The sequence below is a fragment of the Azolla caroliniana genome, unplaced genomic scaffold (assembly GCF_043228905.1).
Source record: "Azolla caroliniana isolate FFs.n. ecotype wild unplaced genomic scaffold, voAzoCaro1.0.p SCAF_5, whole genome shotgun sequence".
Lineage (NCBI taxonomy): Eukaryota > Viridiplantae > Streptophyta > Polypodiopsida > Salviniales > Salviniaceae > Azolla > Azolla caroliniana.
The window spans coordinates 4,405,233-4,428,001 of NW_028230440.1; the positions used below are offsets into that span (position 1 = coordinate 4,405,233).

The following is a 22,769-nucleotide window of genomic DNA, read 5'->3' on the forward strand; positions in this document are numbered from 1 at the left end:
TCCCATGTGTGCTTTGAATTGTGCAAACAAAGCTGCGTTCATTAATCTTACACATATTTGTGAAAATGTACATTGTGAGAGTGGTTGGGTTACAAGGGAGAATAAAGGAAATTTGGAGACACAATGACTATAGTAACAGTTTGGGGGAAATATATCACGTCTTCTTGACCATGTGCCTTGCAATTTCACTAGACCATCGATGCACATTAAAATGTTTTTTGTAGGAAAATGAGACCCTTAAAACTAGTTTTTTCTTCATCTCTAGACTATTATCCTTCTTTAATGGAAAAGATTCTGTTTGTCCTAGAAGGCATGGTCTTCATTGTTCAATCTTCTTCGCTACTTCTCATAACTTATTTTAGTAGCTTTTATACTAATAATTTGTACCAAGGGGAGGAAATCCACTGTTACGTCCTTACAAACTTCAAACATTTAGATGCATGTCAAGTTCATGACTCACATATTCGAGAGAGGACTTGGATGGACTTGATGTTTTACTAAATGAATGCCATCACCTATCGTGCATTGTTAGTGTTTTTCTCTTAGTAGGAATTGACATTGCTAGTGATAAATCTGAAGCTATCATGGTGAAACATCACAAAACAATGGTAATGTACAAAATATTCCATGACAATGTTGTGGTCTAAAGGAACTCCAAAAATGTTTGCAAACAATATAATGTAAGGCAGGTTGAAGACTATGTCATTACATAATATCCATATAATCCATAATCGCTTAAGTCTAACCAACATATGGAACATAAATAAAAGAATTAAATAAGATGTGAGTAATCTTGAACAAAGTCTCAAATTACTAAGCACATTCACCACTAGACACCATGACGATGCTTCCCACTAGACTTGCATGCATTACACCTCACGAATATTCATACAAAGACATGTTCAAATTCATCATGACATCTATTAGCTTCACCAATGGTGTGGGTGAAACACCAAGTAGGCAACACAACGAGAATGCCCTCTCCTTGCAAAGGTTCAAATTGATCATAAGACTGTCTTATGTGGACAAGAAAACATGAGCAATGGTTTCAAGAAAGTGCAGATCTATGCTAGATGGCAACTTTGTTATCTTGCTAGAACGAAACATCGTTCGAGAAAAAAAAATGCAACAAGAATTAATAAATGGATATGAGCTTGTGATATACAGGTCTACTAGTGTTGCTACATATGGCCGGCCATAAGGGGATTTCCATGGGTATGAGATGCCCCACCGGTAAACATGGCATGTATATATCATACTATGAATTGACTTGTCAGCATTACCATGAATGTGGATGATGCCTAATAAGAGTGATCTTGGCACAAACATGCAAGACCATCCAATGTATGGTGAGACCCATGAAAACTACTTGATGCCCATGTGTACTTGTACCAAAATCACTTTTATGAGGCCTCATACACATTCAAGGCCAAATCAATCCAAGGGATCACCATCCAATATATGAGTAAGCACACATGGATGAGGCCTAATAAGAGTGATCTTGGCACAAACATGCAAGACCGTCCAATGTATGGTGAAACCCATGAAAACTACTTGATGCCCATGTATGCTTGTACCAAATGCACTCTTATGAGGCCTCATACACATTCAAGGCCAAACCAATCCAAGGGATGACCATCCAATATATTAGTAAGCAATACTATGAATGACACCTACCTAATATATGCCATGTGCTAGGGAGATTGCACGGCAAGACACATCAAACGGATGTTATAATGTCATGAACGTCAATACATGCACAATAAACAATTATATGACCATGACCATGTCAATGAATGGGGATTCCCTACCTATATGACCATCCCATGTCAATACTATGCTTACAAGCTCAACACTATAGGCCCTCTTGACCTTCATATATGAACTCACATTCACATATATGTTGTTTACATGTGCTTTGAATAATCTAAATCATGTTTGGTAATGCAAATGATAGCATTGAGCATAGGAAGAAACAAGTGAGCTATAAAGATTCATACCATGAGTTGGATTCAATTTTTTAGGAGCACATTTCAGAAAGCTTTATATACTGAGTTGAAATGCTCAAAATCTTATATCTAACAAAAACATTAAAAAAAAAAATGAAGATTTTTCGGCATTATGTAAGGCAAGGCAAAGGGTCATCGGGCTTCTTCTCAGATACACAAATCCCGAAAAACCTGCTCACCTATGAGTGTGCCGCCAAGTCAAACAAACCGTGTGTGTGAAACTGAGAAGTCCTGCGGACTCAAACGAGTGTAGTTTGAGTGTAACCCCGAGTTAAAGACACCGGAGTGTAACGCCTAGTAACATACTACATAGGAGTGTGACACCTAGAGGCGTACAGCGCTCGTGTGAAACTTAGTGACACACATCACATGTGTGAAACCAAATCCAACCCAGTAACACACATCATAAAGTGTGAAGCCAAAACTCTAAGCTGAGATAGATGACTTCCTCCTGACTAGTGATCCCGTGCTCCCTTCGAAAAGCTCGCTCAACTGGCTTTCCACATCCTCTGGTGAATACTTAACATATTTCTCGGGATTCCTCGGATCAAGGTGGTTCAGGAACCTCCCCAGAAATGAGCGATATGCCGGGAGTATCATCTCGGTGATGGAGATTTGTAGCTCGGCGCAAAGTTGAGGGTCAGGGACTATCCAACTCGATTGAGTTTTCACCGTCTCTTCGAAAGCCACATTAAAGCTTCGGAACCGCTCGCGTAGCATATGTCTTGCTGACCCTCCGGTAGAACCTGACCCGCTAAAACTCATGCCCTCATCACGGAGACAAGACAACACCCTTGTCCATGCCGTCCTTCTATATTCGTTATGATGTTGGTGGAGTTTCCCGCTCTTGCGCCGGATCCATTCATCACCAACAAGTTTGCGCACAGCATCATCTTTCGACTTTTGCACCATATAATGCAAGTTGTTCATCAAGAAGAGAGATGTGAGGGCTGGATCTCGGTACAACTTCGATTTTGCATCAAGATTCCTCTCTAGCAACTCCATTATTGTGAGTGTCGCGACAACGAGAGGGGTTTTGCCAGTAGTGTCGAGGTGCCTGTGAGAGGAGCTACCTTCCCCAACTGGCGCAAGAGGTGGAACATTCCGGTCCTTGAGCACCTCGTTTAGTGTGTCCGCATACTCGTAGAAAAATTTCACATAATTCATGATATATCGTGTGAGAGGATGCAAGGCACCACCTGGGGTTGGAGTGCGTGATACATCCCGTTGGATGCCATTCTCGAGCTCGGAAAAAGTCCCTCGTATGGCATCTGCAAGACGGCTCAGAATGGCTGTGCCCTCGGCTTTCAGAGATTCATTCTCCATCCCCGAGAACAATTCCTCTATAGCCGGGAGGAGATCCCTTAATGTCTCATACATATCGAGAATTTTGAATATCTTCTCCGGAGCACGCCTCCCGATTGCCACCGCCTCGCCGAAGTTGAGTAAATGGGTCATCGAAGCTCGGGCAATGTCGGCAAACACCGCATCCGACCCGTCTTCTTCGAAGACCTTCTTGCAAAGCTGCTTCTCGCTATAGAAAAGAACCTTGACAGCGACCTTCATGATGTGGACCCATTTCGTGATCTCGGACTCGAGAACCTCCCACGACATCCTTTGCACCTCTTCGATCGTCGGCCTCTCGAGGCCGAGCCTCTGCAGGTTCTCTTCCACCATAGCTCTTCTTTGGCAGACGAAGACTTGCGTGCACTCGGTTCGGTAGCCGCATGCCACCATCCGCGACGCGATTTCACGCACATCTGATAAGGTGTCGGGCTGCAGAAGCTCAACAGACACCGACACCAACGATCCGACATCATTCGGGCTATCTGGTTTCTTAGAGGCATAGACGATGTCCGAGAGATCTTCTGGGTTGCCGGGCACGGAGCACTCCTCGAGGAGATTCCGGAGCTCTTCCTCAAGGCGGAGCATTGCGATCTGTAAGAGGCTCTTGGCGTGGTCGATGAGGGCGGGATTGTCGCGATCCGAGGGTCCAGAATGGTCGGCTCCGAGGATGGGATCACGATCCGAGGTGGATCGAGATCGGTTTGACCCCAGGACAACCTCATGGACAGGGTCACGGTCTCTAGGCCGCCGCACTTGGTTCGATTCGACCACGAATTTATAAAGGGTGTCGATCGCCGAGAGGTAAGATTGGGCACAGTTCAGATTCTCGGTCCATATGAACACATGCCTAGATGGATCAGGATCCAAGGAAGAACCGAAATCCCATTTCAGGATGAGGTCTTGAGCTGAAATTAGGGCAGGGTCTGTAAACAATCCGTCCCCTTCTCCTTCTCCTTCTCCTTCTTCTCCTTCTTCATAATTGTCTCCTTGGGATGTTGGCCGTGGTTGAGAGAGGCTAAGTGTCGAGAATCGATCATCGAATGTCGAAAGGATCCGAAGCATATCATTCTCATTGTCTGAACCCAAAGTTCTTAAGATGTGATGGGCTGTGGCCATTACTCTATCATCTCCATTAGAGCCTTCCATAGCTGTGGTTACCTCTCTCTCTCTCTCTCTCTGTGTATATTATTCTCCTGTCCGTCCAGTCTCTTATTCTTTCACGGTGTGAAATAGGCTAATACTTTGATGAATCTCTGGCTGTGATGAATGCGCAGAAATTCAGAAGACAGATCTGATCTGATCTTTTGATATAGGTAGATCAAATAAACCCTAAAAATGAGATCAATGAAAACCAAAACGAAAAATAAAAGAAACACGACAAGAAAAATAGAGAAACAGAAAGAAAATAAGTACAAGAGTAAATGAATGGTCGATGGAACCCGAAAATACAGATTAACGAAACCCTAGGGATAGACAAGAAAACCCTAAAATGAATATGAGAGAAGCCGTTGAAAAAATACCACCGAAACCCTAAATTATGGATAGAAACCTTAAAAAAGGACAGTTCAAAGAAGCTCTAAAGAACAGATAGGCAAAGGCATAAAAATTAGACAAAAAAAATACAGAGAGAACCGGCTATAGAGATATCTGAAGTCCTCGAAGTCTTTCATAGCTCTGAGATTCCTGAATCTGATAGTCAAGCTCCATCTCCCCTTGATCAAACCGAAGGTTTTTGTTTTTTCCCTTTTTCCTTTCTTCTTTCTTCTCTATTATGATGAAGAAAGAAGAAACTTGGCTCAAAAGAAAAAAAAAAAAAGAAAAAAAAAAAAAGAGAGGGTTTCTTTACTTCTGATGGAGAAATTGGCTATGGTGGGGATGATTCCCTCCGTTTGTGAAGAAACTCGCTTGATGGGCGATTTGGGAGATATGGGGGGGGGGGGGGGGGGGAAGCTATGGATATGGTGGATATATCTCTTCCTTCTCTTCTGTAGACTTCAAAATAAAAGAAGAAGAAGAAGAAGAAGAAGAAGAAGAGGAAGAAGGAGACATAGTGGCAACAAGTCCACAATTGAAAAAGTCTACAAGACTCTCTCTCTTTCTCACACACACACACACTCTCTCTCTCTCTCTCTCTCTCTCTCTCTCTCTCTCTCTCTCTCTTTCTCACACACACACACACTCTCTCTCTCTCTCTCTCTCTTTCTCTCTCTCTCACACACACTCTCTCTCAGTCTCTCTCTTACAAACACACACACACACACACACACTCTCTCTCTCTCTCTCACACACACACTCTCTCTCAGTCTCTCTCTTACACACACACACACTCTCTTTCTCTCTCTCTGTCATTGATTAGGCAAGTCACTATTGATGCACCATCCATGGGACCATGACATACATACATACATACATACATACATACATAGTCAAGAGTCACACTCTGGCGCCCACGCATTCGCAATGTGGTGCCGAATCCCCCCTTCTCTTTTCGATCCTCTCGCATTGTCAAAGCCGCAACATCTGTCAATAAAATGATCACTAGTAGATACTTGACGTGGTGCCATACCATAGTAAGTTCCATCACTGGCCACGAGTCAATACACCCCCCCCCCCCCCCAATGGCCGGCATCAGAAGCACCCGACCACTTGTGTGAACACAATCCCAGTTGTGCCCCCCCCCCCCCCCCCCCTTGTATACACCTTACTCGTGGATTCTTCAGACACATTCCGTTTCACACTCACCACCTGAACAACTCCATCCTGGATGTGGGCTCTTTGAGAGATGCAGTGGAGCTTTCTAGGAATTAAAGTCCACAGCCTCCTAGTAATTCCCCTTGGAAAGCACCAATTCAACCATAGTGTGTGAAAGGGGTGGGTAAAACGTTTTTTCATAAACGCGCAAAACCAACAATTTCTTTTAAAACTCTATCATTGACCTAGAAATATATATACATGTAAGCATGATAAGGTATATAGGTACACAATAATGCCTAGTGGGTTGAAGTAAATCACCTTGCATAGGCATTGTCACAAGAAACTCTTCCTAGAAAGCATGGACAATTGATGGTTAAAATGGGTGGGGTGTGCAAAGAATGGCCATGTATTTGCAACAATGGGTTCAAGCAAAGGAGTGGCGGTAGATGTTTGGAATTGAAGGAAAAGAATCAAGGACGAACCTTTGTTTATATTCGTTTTGATTGGCATTGCCTCGAGGGCAAAACAAGTTACGTGCATGCCATATATAGAGTTCGTTATTAAAACGTTCTCCACGAGGTCTTCTTTTACATGCTATAGAGGACGTTTGTGTTTATAAAGTTCTCTACCTTTCTACGTAATTGCCATTTGCTCTTTACATGTACGCTATAGAGAAAGTTTATGTTTATATGGTTCTTTGCCTACAGTTGCCCATTGCTAACTTTACCGTTTCTTCACAAGTCCTCTTCGAGACAACCTCTTTATAGTTGTCTCCAATTTACGAAAACCCATAAAGAGATATTTCAGCTTTAATTTGAACACTTTGGAAGCTATGCACATTTGTATGTTTTGTTTTATATGGTTTTTTTTGTTAACCTCAGGTTGAGTTTTCCAAAGAGTAATATATGCATTGTCGAAAGGTTAAAAACAATCTGTATACTTATAAAACTTCTTACATGTATGATGTAATTTGGTAAGTTTTATTTAAATCTAATATGGGGGAAAAACCACTCACTTATTCATAGTTCGAACAAGTATATTGACAATGACTCGAGTGAGTGGTGGAAACCGCAACTTTTTCTTGCCAAATATAAATTACCTCTAAAGCCTAATAATATACGCTTGCAAATAGCAATGAAAACTATTGCAGCATTTCATGTACAAGAATTGACTTAAAATGTTTTATAGTATACATATATAAGAAGTCGAACAAAGGACATGCATTGGTATGTTTCTAAAATATACGCACGAACTCATACATACATGGACACACATGCCCATATATGTATGTGTGGGCATATTATCAATTGTGAATATTTCTTCACGATAGTATGCTTTTGTCAACAATGGGATTGGATTTAGATAAAGGAAAACAAGTGTAAACATGCATTTCACAATAAATATTCTGGTTTTCCTTATTAATCATACATGCACGTATTAGACAATCTACAACAACAAACGACAAATTGTGTTTATGTGGGAATTCCATAACGCACAAGTAGGAGTAGGGCTTTATAGTGATCTATAGACGAAACGTTCTAAAGGTCTCTAATAGTATTTTTGACATACACGATTTCTAGGGTTTAATGTAACAATTGTCTTGTTTTCTTAGGTGAAAAGAAAAGTTTGAAGTGTGCATAGGTTGTCACAACCTGAAATGCGTAAGGAATCAAGGAGAACGAATATAAACAGACTATGCTCTATATCAAAATTACCCTTCTCACTTTTTGTGAATACAAATTCTACCCCTCACGAGAATGCAATGTAGTTTACTACTCATCTCATCATGAGTAATCAAATTCTAGAAGTGATGAAGTTCAACCCTTGCCATGGGATAGGCCCCGTCTCATAGATCGCAATTCGTCTTCCGTGGACATTAAGAAGTTATCAATCTCTCTCTTTATATTTCATTATCTTCTTATGGTTTTGCATCGTAGCATTAAAAATCATGATCTTCATCATGGTGTTAGCCATGTTCGGAGATTGTAGTGGACATTTAAATATTGATTCTTGAAAATTCTCTCTCTCTCTCTCTCTCTAAACTTGTGATTTTTTAAGTTATGGAATAAATGTTGAAAACCAACATTTACAAATACTCCAAGTTTGATCCTTGCCATGTCCCATAAATTGTTTAACACGACCCATGGAACCATAAAAAAGGGTTACAATATAGTCCCCTTTATTGGTGATTAGGGGTTAGCCACACATATCTCATGTGTTTTCTTATGATCATACTATGCATTAGTAGGTAATACATGTGCTTAAGAGGCTTGTTTTCAAGTGTCCAACTTTATTCCTATAATTGGTGGGTTGGGCCCTGGGGCTTGACGCATTGTTAGATGAACATGAATGTGTCACATCATAGTGTGAGATGCTCATTATCTCTACTATCATGATTAAGGTGAAATGTGTAGAGAGGGTTTCCTCTAGTGAGTCCTTCAAGATTTATTCTCAAATTTAAAACCATGATTACTAGTGTGAAGGAGGGTGATTGCTTTTTCTCATATTAAATAACATGGGGATTGAGAAGATGTGAATGCATCTTGTCGTTTCCTTGTAGGTGTCCCAAAATTTGGGTTTTATTGTGTATAGGAATATTGGAATTGACTATTATTGCCATGTTCTCATTTCGTAGAAGTTGCAACAATCAGTCACAATTCAAAGTTTTATCTCGAGCATGTAATTAGTCGCTACCTCAAATACCGTAACCAAATTCAATAACTTAAGCCATTTGTATGGTGCCCAAATATACGAGAATATTTTTTGCTTTCATTATCTTTGGCATCCCATGCTTGGATTTGTAGACGATCTTGTCTTTGTGTCCTATGATTAGCCCACATACTTGTGGGTTCTCATCAAACACCCTCTACAAGATGGGTACTAAATCCTGATGTCATTCTAGCTAAAGGTGGGAATATTCTTTCCTATACCTCCACACAAACAAGACTTGGATTACCAATACATTAAAACTCATGATCATGGTGAGTGTACATGTGTGCCCACATGTGAGAGAGAACGAATGATTGATATATTTTTAGCTTCTATGGAGACCAATTACAAATTAGGGAGAGAGGACATTTTTCTATTTTTGAGGTATTGGGGATTGCACCATTATTGGGATATGCACAATGTTTTCGAATTTGATGGTAGTCATAGAGTTAAGGCAAATTGAAGTTCAAGTGAGTATTGATTTAGTGTTCATAGGGTGTTCTTGCCTATCAGTGAGTGCTGTAGTGTTTCTCAGTACTCATTTTGAGATGGAACTAAATTAGTTGTAGTATTGTAGTGTTTTTCACATACAATCAATATAACAGTGTGTCTTCACATAGAGAGAGAGAGAGAGGGCGATATAATACGATCCTTGATAGGTCAATGAGACCAACATTCATTACAAAGCACACACCCTAGCAATGTAGGTGGAGTATGGTACACTAAAATGTAGAAGAAAAAACAAAAGTACAATTAAAGTTGAAATAGAATAACTAAAGTTATTTCTTTACTTGACTCTTTGGATCTTCCATGAGTTTGGATGGTTGAATAGCAAAGAATATGCCTAGTGTCATTAGAAATGGTTGTGTCCTTCGTAGGAGCTATTGGAACCTAGTACATCCAAGAATTCTTCCTTCATTAAACCAAGTTAATAAACCTTTGAAACTCAGCCATATGTTTGCAAATGATTCTAGCAAGGAATTATATACTAGCAAATGAAGTTGACAATATTTTAACATATCTAAAGAATTTAGTCACACAATCATGAAACAATATACATCTTTATCCGTCTCTTTGGGAAACATGAGTAATGGGACCACCATCAATAGTGCTTCCATGAAAGATTGGACATTTAAGCTACATCTAAATTTTCCAAGATATAAGTGGATTCCCTTGAATGCTCACTCAACAATTGGGGATTCACATGGACCTATGTCATAAATGGAAGAAGATGCATGGACTAGAGAAGAGTTGCATCTATTATTTTTGAATTAAGAGTATAAGCTTATAAAATTCCCTTCTAATGATTGGTTCAATATAGACTGTTAAGAAGCTCACCAAAAAACTAAGGGAACAAGCCAAGCAAACCATTGAAGTGTAAAAGCCAAAAGAATACATATCACTAGTGAAGGGACTGGGAGAATGAATGCCAAATATTAACACCCCCTTCAAGACAAGAATGTAGTCATGACTCACACCTTCTTTATGAGCAAGTCCAATATGTTCTCTTATGAGTTCGGAGGAATGTTAGGATGAAGGGAGTTTGGCAAAGTCAGTAACATTTAGTTATGTTGCTTCTCTATGCAAAATAAGTGGCGACCTTCTCACTAATTCAGCAATGCTTGCTTCACATCCTAAAGATTTGGCCAGTCTTGTCCACTCTAGTTGATCTATGCATACACTAGTTAAAAGATTTTGTCATGCAAGAGCACAATGTATTTTACACTTGTCAATGCTTGCTTCACATTTTTTGTTATTTAGAAATATTTGGTTATGTATGTGTTTTCTTACGGGATATAGACAAACTTCTTCACTATCAAAGTTTGTCTCTCCACATTGGGATGATTATGGAGTTTGATCCTCGCCATGAGCTAGGCCCCATCTCATAGATTGCAATCGGTCTCCCATGGGCATTAAAAATCTATCTATCATGTGGAGCCAGACCAATGTCTATCCTAATACCTAAAGTGTTAGTATGTACAAGATATGAAACCATTCCAAAGCCGGTAAATGCTAGTGCTAATCACTTAAGTGAGCTTCACTTAAAACACTCATATAATCATTAAGTGCTAATAAGTGAGATACATTAACCTTACTATGCATATTTTTCTTAATTTACTAAATTCTGGTGTGGAATATGTATTGGTTGAATGATGACCTTGTAGTCATTGTAGTCGCCAGACAACCTCAACGTTTAACTACATCGCTCTCTCTCTCTTGGTAAAAGCACACAATTATATTACTAGTATGTAAAATCCACTTCTTAGGCACCTTTACCTATCTATCCTATCTTATGTAGGGAGAGGGATGTCTTGTAACGCCACTAGAAAACCTGAATATGCATGTGAGGAAATGATCCCCACATGCTTTAACATACATAAATTCCACATAAGAATTCCTTTCAACTTCTTCATATAGGCTTTTACCCCATCTCTACCATCAAACATGAACGCATTACACATTCTAATTGTGTTGTCCCCAACATCGTAGAAATTGCAACAATGTTAAAACTTGCCAAACGTTCGATAAGTACTTCCAAATGATTCTCTCTCTCTCTCTCTCTCTCACACACACACACACACACACAAATATGTATTTTAAAATAACATGACAATAGAAAAAAACTTTGGTGATGCACAAGGATCTTACGACGAGGGTTGGACATACACATACATCTTCTCTTGCCATAACTCAACTTATGGAGCTTCAAATCATAATATTTTGTTTATTTCATTGCTATATCTATGAGGCAATCATCATATACACCATTTTATTGATCAAAACAATTTTTTCCAAAGAAAATGAAGTGCATTCACATGTGCATACATAAACATGAGAGCATATTCAAATTCTTAATGGACATCAAGATTCAACAGTAGAGGCATTATCTAATGCCTAACAAAGTCCAAACGAAGAGGAAGGAAATGGAGGTAATTAGATCAATTGTAAAGTTGTATTTTTTGAGTTAAAATAAATACACCCAAATATTTAATTGTGAATTTCACTTCACAATTAGTATTGATGCTTATATGAGAGTAAACTTTTATGTCACTCATGAAATTCCATCACCATTGATCTTAAATCAGAAATTACAAACCAAGAGCACTCAAATTACAAGTGGCGATGTAGAAAAAATCACATACAGTCAAATGTACCAAGAGGGCAAAACAAAACAAGAGAACAATACCACACTCAAAAAAATTATACTAATTCACGTTCAATCACATCAAAAGATTACAACACACAACTATGAAGGTGTAATCCATGTTAAAAACCACAATTTAAATGAATTCCAAATGACAGATGCATGTGGCTTTGTAATCCCACCATTTATACCCACAACTTTGGCCAAAGTGGGTACTACAAAAATTGTTAGAATAATAATGGAGCCCCATGGGTGATGTTCAAAGTTTTCATACTAGCAAAAGTTAAACAAAAGCCCTAGTGCTTGCTATACTTGTTGTGTCCCTAGATTGGAATTAATCGAACCATTCAGCATCCACCATCTTTGCTAAGAATGCATATTTATCACTTGCCTCATCAATCTGTGTAAAATAACATAATCATTCCTTTATATATAGTCCTCATCATGTCCACACATCAAAGCCAAAAAATCTACAATCAAGAATGTAAACATGGGAAAAGATGATATCTTGTTTAGTTAAATCGCACCAGCTTTTGTGTTGGCCGTCCAGCTCCATGTCCAGCTTTAGTGTCCAGACGAGCGATGATAGGATTTGTTTGCTTTCTTTCTTTCACATTGATACACAACTCATATTGCAACGTCTATAAGACAAACAGTAGCAACAAGGTTTGAGTTCAAAACCGATCCAAAAATAAAAACACAAAATTGGTGCAACAATGTACTTTACCCATATACATACATAATGTGCATGCATAAAGGTATTATTTATAAACCGATTAAATAGAAAAATGTACATTTTATTGATTGAAAAATGTCGAACAAAGAAGGGCTTCAGGTTTATTCAAACATTTTTATTTTTCACATGAGGAAATAAACTAGTAAAGATTTTTACCGCGAGAAGCTTCAAAGAATGAAGGGGTACAACCCTATCATCATGATCAGCCGTTAGCAACATCATTGCAGGATATTGAACGTCCTTGTTACCTGACATTTCCCAACTCCTCCGAACATTATGAAGTGGGGAATACCTGAAATATATGCCATTAAATCATGCACAAAGCTAGTACAAAACATTATCCACAACAAATTGTTAAACTTCCTTACGCTTATACATCATTTTCATCTTTCATAGACAATAATACAACTTTCTTTCATTCTATTCTTCACATCCTGAAATTTAACTATATTTTCTGTTAAAATTGTTGAATGATTTAAGTAGCTACCTTTTGCTTGTGAATATTCAGATTTTAAATTTTTTTTAAAAGCGTGATATGTTTAGTTTCAATTGCAACTTTTTGTTTTTGAATTTGTTTTATTTTTGCTTTTTAAATAATATAAATTTCATGGAGAGATTAGTGGACAATAATATTTTTGGTTCTACACATCTCAAACATGATCGAATAATAATAATGATAATTACCCAAAAAATGGATTTGTGTTCCGTTCCAAGGAAATGAAACACATTTAGGTTTTTATCATTTATTAAATATAGTTCTTTTTTTCCTGATAAATGTGTCACATTGTTAAACGATTACAAAAAGAAATCAGGGTCAAGCTATGGAGTCTATGCTTACTTGATCAACCATTTGAATTCTTCTTCCTTCTCAGAGCATCCATAGTCACTGGTCCAAGCATGTCCTAACAAAAGTTCAAAATGTACCAATTACATGAGAAAAAAAGAAAATTGTAGTGTTAAGAAGAGGCCAGAAATTACCAGTTGTAGATTTGTAAAAACTTCAGAGCTCAAGAAAATAAATAGCTAAACTATTCATATAGTGAATTTACCAATTGTAAACTTATGAAACCGAAGCATGTCCATCACGCCAACATGTGCAAGAGCACATCCAAACAATTCCGGCCTCTGTGGCAAAAACAGAAACAAAAGAACTGTCTCTTAAAGGGGGAAAAAAAACAAACTAGAGCCCAGAGAGCTTTCTTTGAGCGAATCATTGAATCATGTTAGGAATTCCACCGAAAAAACTCCAACTTTCTAGATGGGAGAAATTGGAGACTAAATCCTGTAATCAGAGACTTTTCTACTATTACAGAGTATGCAGCCCCCCCCACACACACAATTTTCAAATATTAGCATAAATAACCCTACTAAAAGAAGTGTTGGATAAGAGACCTGATTCACACAAGCAGCAACAAGAAGCCCTCCATTGCTGCCTCCTTCGATACAGAGCTTCCTTGATTTTGTATAGCCTTCTCTTATTAAGAACTCAGCACAAGCCACAAAATCATCGAAACAGTTCTGCTTATTCCCTAGTGAGCCTGCCTTGTGCCATTCTTCACCATATTCACCACCTCCTCGTATGTTTGCAAATGCTAAGACACCCCCACAGTGGCGGGCAAATACAATCCGTGAAACACTGAATGACGGTGTTATGTTTATATTGAAGCCTCCATAGCCGTACAGTAAAACAGGGTTTTCACCATTGAGTGTTATGGCTTTTTTAGAAACTATAAACATTGGTATCTTTGTCCCATCCTTACTTGCCACGAATACCTGGCACGACACCAAAAGATCAGCTGAATGAATGCTTGATGGAAAACAAAGATTGCGAAGAATATCACATGTATACAGATGTATATGTGTATTTTTATGTGTGTGTGTGCGTGTGGATACTCAGCTTTATGGACAATATGAGCAACTCGAAATCAGCAGAATCTTGGCAATCAGGTTCCAATCCATATTGATTATTTAGGTTTTCACTCCCAACAATCAGTTTACGTTTATCATGCCTCTCAAGACATCGGTGAGCACATTTATGCCCTATCTTTTGAATTCTAATTTGACATATTATTAACAGATAATATAATGCATTGCTTGAAAACAAGTGTGTGCATTTGGAATGGAGATAGATATTTCTGGTGAAAAATGGATTTACCACACAACTTGAAAACAACGTTTAAGAATGATTCTAACAATAACAACACTTATTCTAAGATAGATCTTATCCTTGCAAAGCAATTTAGAAATCAGACAAAGATGCCACATTCAGGGTTGTAGGCAAACCAGATTCATAATTTTTGAGAATTGATCTTGTAAATGTCTCCCTGATAGATTTCGGACATTCTATAAAATGCATACTCTTTAACATTAATCTTGGAAAATATCTACATTGTAGTTTAGACAGATTCAGAGAAAAAGTACATGTGTGAAAATTGTAGTCAATCCTCACACATTTTACTAAAAAGCACAGAGATTTCCAATATAGAGCATTCAAAGATCTGTAACAAGACCATATCACCTCATTGCATATCCCAGAAAACTAACAAATGAAGTAATCCAAGGTAAAAAAGTTGAACTAACCTGTGATGTTTTGAAATCCGTTCTATCAAAATCTTTCACGTTGATTTCTCTAAACACTTGGAGCTGTAGCTGCGCCTCTTCCAAGTTGCATCGATAAATTATGCCAGGAGTTAAGAAACTCGTAAAACTGATAAATACCTCTTTGTCTTTTCTTTTACCAGAAACAGCAGATACTGAACCAATTTCAAGAGGCAGTTGTTGCAATAGATCTCCAGTCTCAAAATCCCGAATCTGCACTACATACTTCACATCACTAAGATAACAAACGATAAGATGTCTTCCATTGACACAATTGGCCGACTCAAGAACATCTTTCTCAGATTCCGGGATGATATCTGTCCATACATCTGGATTTTGAATATTGACTCGAACAAGCTTGTATCGCGGGGAATCTTTATTTGTATGGAAAGTGAATAATGCGCCATCATTTGCAACGTAGGAATATTGTGCATCAAAGTTGTCAATGAGCTTTTCTAGTGGAATCAATTTATTGGAACCTTTGAAACCAAGCAATCCATGTGGAAGTGATGACAAAACACAATAATACAACCTGTTAACAGGGTCACAACCTTCGGTGATGGAGACTATCACGTACTGTAATGGTGAAACAAGAACGTTTTTAATAAATATTTGACCCAAGACTGTATAAATGTGCTGAAACTTTAGAACCCATATATCAATAAAAAAAGTCAGCTTAAATAGATCACCTTCCCATCGTCAGTAACTGATGCATCAAAGATCCACTTTGGATTTGTTGGGTCCTTCCAGCAAAGGATATCTTCTGCTTGATCGGTACCCAGGAAATGGTAGTAAAGTTGATGGTTGAGGTTGATATTAGTTTCTGTGCCCGCATCGGCGTTGACGCTGGAATCGAAAATTACAAGGAAAGAATGACACTCCAACTAAATTCAACCACCAAAAACAAAGTAATCAATGATTTAAACGTAATATTTTTGCTTTAGTAATAACCTTATATACTAGTAAGAACCTCAACATGAGATGAATATTGCAAACCCACAAAAGAATGTTGTATGAAGTTGCAAGTGGAATAGCATGGTGCTTAAACGCCCTTCAAAAATATTGGAATGTTGCCTACTGGAAAGTCGACCATAGAACAGAAGTTCACATGACCAATTTTACGACCAATGTGGCGGGTCAATTCCCATTATTTAAAGGTCATCTACAGGTTGAATTACTTGAGAAGTTCCAGATAATGATAGTCCTTGCAAGTACTTAATTAGTTCTGTGCTTTAATTAGATCTTTTACTGGCATGTGTGTGTGTGTGTGAGGCATTGAAGAGATGGAAACATTTGTTGAGTTTGAAGGTATAATTTGTAGCACACACTGCTAAATCTTTAGAATATCAAAGCCAAAGAAGGTAACATGACAAGGAAAAACGTTGCTTTATCAATATGTAGCTTTTTATTGAAAACCACACGCTTACTTTGGTGCAGGATATCGGCAATAGAAGAATCCTTTATGATCATGGGTCCAAGCAATCGAAGAAAATTTTACCTGCAAAACACAACATGCACATAGATAAGACATACTCACTGACTTCTGGCTGATAATAATACATTTAGTGTTAGAATGTACCCAGGAGAGCACGTCTGGTTCCCATGATTTATCGGTTACTCGCATCACTTTTATACTCATCCAGTCACTTCCACTAGAACTAAGGCCAACTGCCATAAATTCAGCATTCTCACTGAAAGCTAAAGTTGATAATGCAACAGTTCCATCATCACTAAGCTTATTTGGATCCAGCAAAACTTCTGCTTTTGCATCCAGAGAATCCTGTTATTAGATACCCAACAGCCTTATAAACGCATAAGTTGTCAACAAATAAAATAGCGTACGTTAATCTTAGCTAGGAAATTGCAGATTAGACAGTAAAAATAAAGTTAAGTATCACAACAAGAAGCGTTGGAATTAAATCCCATTAAATTCTAACAAAATGGATCAATGAAGGATGTCAATGTGTTTGTCTGCCTAGTGTTCCTCTTCCATTAATATATTTTATAGCTTCAATGATTTCAGAAGATCTACAATGTTTTTATTATGTCTGCGTTTACATAACATTTAATAAGTGGCCAAGAGTAAGAAAAAGAACACATATAATGTACATTATCTTAATATGGTATCAACATTTAACCATATGTGGAATAGTTTCAATATATCAGATATATGTTGTCAAATGATCAATTCACTTCTGAGATATGAAACATAGGTTTTCTTTTCCTATGTTTGAATTTTGGAATATTTCCAAATGTACATGTTTGGATGCATGAGCTATGGCACCTGAATGCAAACTAAGAGTTTGGATCTATTCCAAACGGCATCCAAACAGACTCTATCACAATAACAGTAAAAACTATCGAAGCTCGAATAATATCAGTTGAATGAGGTATTACACCTCTCACCTTTCCTACATAGTTTCACTCTTACCAATGTTTTTAGAAGTCACTATTCACAACCAGACACTAATCTTGATCTTAACTTTTTCTAGCACAAAATTTAGATGTTGGTTCACGAACCTGGATGTACAAAACGCTTTGTGCTTGCAATCCTGTATTGTGAGAGTAGAAGTACTTCTCGCCCCTTTTGAAAGGGCAATCATATTTCGGATAATCATAGAGCGCTGTGGTTCGTTCTCTCAGCTTTTCTTTTAGATCGCATGTCTTAAGTATTGAGTGTGTCAATGTTCTCTGTTCTTCAATAAATTGTTTCACATCTTCGGCATCTGGATCCTCTAACCTGTCCAAATCAGTTTCAAATATCACTTAATGCTAGAAAATGATTCCTCAAAATTTCAGTGTCGCCAAAACATTATGTCTTGCATAAATAAGTCCGTTCAGTTGTCTAGAAACCAAATTGAGTCGGCTTCAAGCTGTTAGGACAAGGATAAATAAACATTGCTGAAAGAACTGGTTTAAAGCTCAAATTTCTTGATGAAAATCCAACTTTTGAGATGAAAAATGAGGTTTCTTTAATCTATTTTCACCTTTTCTTTCCTTCAAATTTGATTCCTAGATAATACATATTCCTCCAATATGTGCAAGATATTTTGGAGCTTCTTGATTAAAATTTCGCTTCATTTTTTAATTATTTGGAATTCCCTTAAATTTCCTTTCTTGGTGCCAATCTCGAAAATCTTGGAGCTCCAAGGGTTTATTAACACATTACTGAGGGATTCAAAGAGCAGCACGATGAAGTCTTCTTGTCAGTTCTAAAGATAACGACGTTGCAGATAGTCTACCCATAATATGCAAGCTCTTGTGAATCTTCTAGTTTAAACTTGGGCTTTCCTTATTTGATTTTTGGGTTTCCTTCACATTGATTTAGAATGTACTTAACATGATTCCATAATATGCAAGATTTAGAGGAACTTCTTAGTAAAAATGAGCTTTTTTATTCATTTCCTGGTTTAAAGAATCAAAGAGATTTTGCAAGATCCTGCATATAGTGGAGACATGTAAGCACCTTATAACATCTTGTTTCTTTCTTGAAATTTATTGATTTATTTTTCCTTTGAATTTTTCATAACATGCAATGCCTTAAAATTGAGAAGATACTCATATACTACACAATATGAGAGACAGAAAAATTTCCTGGTTAAATTTGAGTAGATATGTAAGATGCATAATAGCACTCTATAATATGCATGATTTTCTGCCCTCCCGTTAACTGCTTCTTGCAATATACTTATATATCTCTCTATTATATGCAAAATCTTCCGAATCTATGCAAGCCATTTATAGACGAATTTGAAAGCTTTAATTTTCTACCTACATAATCACGTCTCTCTCCATTATATGCAAGATCTTGTGGATTTATGCAGGATATATAGAGAAGATTTTGAAAACATGCCAGCGATAAGGATCAGGAACTATTGTGCCATGGTAGTCATCCACGATTGATGCATCTCGTTTAGCGAATGGGTATTGGAGTTGCTCCGAAACATCATCCAAGGACCCCATCGTTGCCGAAGTGTGAATCACTTTTGATAAATGATTTGCTGTGTTAAAGAAGGAAATGAAGTTCGATGATGGTTGGGAACAATAATACTTGTGTGAAATGACGGTTGATGAAAGCGAAAAGAAGCTGGATTTCCTCTGTAAACAGGAATTTTTGCAGTCCAAGACCGAGCCACAAATCGATTTCAAAGTATTTTGGGATCTAAAGCATGAGAGGCCCAGCATTCAGACCTGGGAAGAACAGACGATTATATACCAAAAAAAAAGGTTTTAGAATATATTACGGTTCTTATTGATCCATATACATATTTCACAAAATGCATACGAATATTTCAGTAAATAATGCATCTGTAAGCCTAAGTATGAATTAAAGACACATAAAGATTCTGCAAGAGTGGAGAAGCCAGTTCACAAAAGACTCGCAGTAAGAGCATGAATATTAAGGATTACTGAGATTTCACAAATCCCAATTCAGATAGACAAAGGACAAAGGCAGGAGCATAAATAAGAACCAAAGATTTCATACAACAGGGTGAAATATTTTTACCGGAGCAGCTGTGGAATTGAGTAGTGGTAAGACCATAAGTAAGAGTAGAAAGATTCAAGACTGCATATAACGTTTCAGAAAAAGCATGGGGGAAAAAAAAATATCAGAGAGATTAGACATAGAATTCAGAAAACATGGTGAGTTTCAAGGACTATAAAGATGTAAAGAAGAGCAGAAATGGAATTGTTACTCATAGATTTCAGGGAGCATGAAAAGCCCAAAAAATTCGCATACACAACTGAATAAGCTACAAGAAGATTTCCGAAAACATGGGATGTTCTTATATGTCCAAGAACAGATCTAAGGAAGAAAAAGAAAAAAGAAAAGAGAAAAGAGAGAGAGACCACAGAGGGGGGGAGGGGGGGAGACATCTCTCACCAGCAAAGAAATTATTCCTTTGTTGAGCTTTGAATTCCTCAGAAAAGCTTTTTTTTTTGCTTGTGTGGTGGGGATATTGGTGTGTATATACATACATATATGATATATGTATGAGTAGAGAGCTCTCAATAATACGTAATGGTGATTGATGGTAGCTATGGCGATGGCGATGGCGATGGCGATAAAATTAATATAATACAATAAATATTATTTCGTCTGCAGTCTTGACTGAGTTTCTTCTTCTACTTGGCGGTTGGGCGTTGTCTGTGTCTGTGTGGCTGGGCTAGTTTTGTCCATACCAATCCGAAAGTCTCCCCCAACAAGATTTTTTTTTTTTTTTTTTTAAATTTTGGGTTCTTGTCTCGGATTCTCGTACCTGATCCGATCCGATCCGATCCATGGTTTGGACTTGTCTCGGATACTCTCTTTTTCCCGTCAACGATTGTGAAGGCATCGACTAATCCTTATGTCTACCAGAACAACTGTTGCGTGTCTGTGTGTGCGCCTGTGCCTGTGCGTGTTTCGAGCCAGGTTCAAAAGTGACAAGTACAAATGATGATCCGTTTAGAAATGATTCTTGTGCCCGATCCCATGTTTCTGGACTCGTCTCCGGATACGTTTTTTTTTTGCTAGGGGCTGTCGTGTCTACACGAGGGCGAAAATCGTGGGTCCCATCAAGCAATGATCCGGGTTCTTAATTTGTGGATGCGTTTGTGGGCATCGATTAATCCTTATGTCTACAAGAACAAATGTGTGTGGGTGGGTGTGTTTTGAGCCAGGGTTAAAAAGTGACAAGTAAAAATGATGATCCGATTCGAAAAGTGTCTTGAGATATGGTATGCTCACAAGAGGCGCCTATTTACATGCGTCGTCTCAGAGCCAAATTTATTACAATGTTGATGATATATAGTTTCGGCTTGAGTATATAGAAGAAAGCTCATAATGACTTGAATCTTGTTTGGATTGAGAGCGTGACAGTTGGTATGGTTGGGTTCATAGTTTGCATAACTTTATCAGATCTAGAACCATGCGAGGTCATCTCTAAGTCTCCGTTAAAAACATTACTCAAAAAGTATGCATCTGAATGAGGATATTCTTGAATATTTCCCGTTACCGTATTTTATAAATATATATAGCACCTGCTTGGCACAAGTTCGATTGAATAGCCATAGAATATGGTTCGGTGATCAAATGAACTAATATTATGGATGCCACTTAAATTCAAGGAGAGAACCACCCATTTCAAACCTTACATAAATATAGAACCATGCGAGGTCATCTCTAAGTCTCCGTTAAAAACATTACTCAAAAAGTATGCATCTGAATGAGGATATTCTTGAATATTTCCCGTTACCGTATTTTATAAATATATATAGCACCTGCTTGGCACAAATTCGATTGAATAGCCATAGAATATAGTTCGGTGATCAAATGAACTAATATTATGGATGCCACTTAAATTCAAGGAGAGAACCACCCATTTCAAACCTTACATAAATATAGAAAACGACACAAGGTGGACCTAAAAGTATGTGGTGTCATTTATTAGAAAACTTTGTGCCATTTAAAAAAGTTCACTTTTACTACCCTTCCCTCGAGGAACCATATAGGAGAAAGTGCATGGTAATAGACATAGTCTAACTTCATCATAACATTCATCTTTCTTTTCTAAAAAACAATATTAAAAGCATGGTAATAGATAGTGTCTAGGTTCATCATACCATTACATCTTTCTTTTCTAAAAAACAATATTAGAAGCATAATTTATCCTGTGTGAAACATTGAATCCAGACATAAAAATGCTGCCAAAACATATCGAATGAACCAAGGATAGAAAGTGTGAAATTTATAAACTAAAGTTTAAAACACGTGCTTTGATTATACACTAAATTAATCCTTTCAAAGAAGAAGGTGCAGCAAAACAATAGTAAGATCATAAATGATGAGGGAATAATGAGAAAAATTGTTTTCACCTCTTTTATAGAGATGGAATGAACACAATCACATGAATTTGTACATGAGGGATTCATCGAATGCCATGTCTTTTGTGTAATCAGTTGTATGTTTGTAAGACAATTCAGTACAAATGTTTATGGCCATGTTGCATTTTATAGCAATGTGATTTTTAAGAAACCCACACCTTAGTGTTCACAAGGATTGCAATGCCCTTATGGAAATGTAGATTAAAGTTAATCTCAGCACCAATTTATCATCAACAAAAAACATAAGATGTACAACACCCATGATGTGGCCAATGGGGCTTGGACCAACCACTCAAAAAGTTCCACTTCACTACAAAATATTAAATACCAAAGAAGGAATGACCATAATTGCCATACCTATTACCAATTTGGGAGGATTTACAAATTCCACCATTCAATACTAAATGTGTCCAAACCAACTTCACTACTAATTGCTATAATTCATGGTACCAAATGGTTGGATGTACAATAAATCGATCAGTTGAATTTTTCTATTTCCTTGGGGAACACTCCGGAAAATAATGCTCAAGATGCTGGATACGAACTATTAACCACCTTTATCGTTCTGTTTGAACCGCTTTCAATAATACTCCGTTGGTTCAAGCTAATAGCTTATGCTCCTCAAAAAGTGAATACAAACTAGAGGACAGTCAAAAAAGATGAA

At 37.6% G+C, this 22,769-nt stretch overlaps 1 protein-coding gene and 1 pseudogene across 1 annotated transcript; both read right to left on the reverse strand.

Annotated features, from left to right (window-relative positions):
* Positions 1-2,031: 2,031 nt before the first annotated feature.
* On the reverse strand, positions 2,032-5,289 carry LOC147863772 (exocyst complex component EXO70B1 pseudogene; annotated as a pseudogene).
* A 6,662-nt stretch (positions 5,290-11,951) lies between these two features.
* LOC147863773 (uncharacterized) lies at positions 11,952-19,454 on the reverse strand. The gene is made up of 12 exons (XM_087319526.1): positions 19,092-19,454; positions 17,759-17,978; positions 16,818-17,018; positions 16,666-16,736; positions 15,928-16,084; positions 15,221-15,814; positions 14,033-14,413; positions 13,690-13,765; positions 13,479-13,542; positions 12,797-12,932; positions 12,432-12,545; positions 11,952-12,304 (listed from the first exon to the last, which is right to left on the reverse strand). Exons 1-12 carry the CDS (start codon positions 19,421-19,423, stop codon positions 12,239-12,241), a joined length of 2,412 nt encoding a protein of 803 aa, XP_087175652.1. The 5' UTR covers positions 19,424-19,454; the 3' UTR covers positions 11,952-12,238.
* Positions 19,455-22,769: the final 3,315 nt, after the last annotated feature.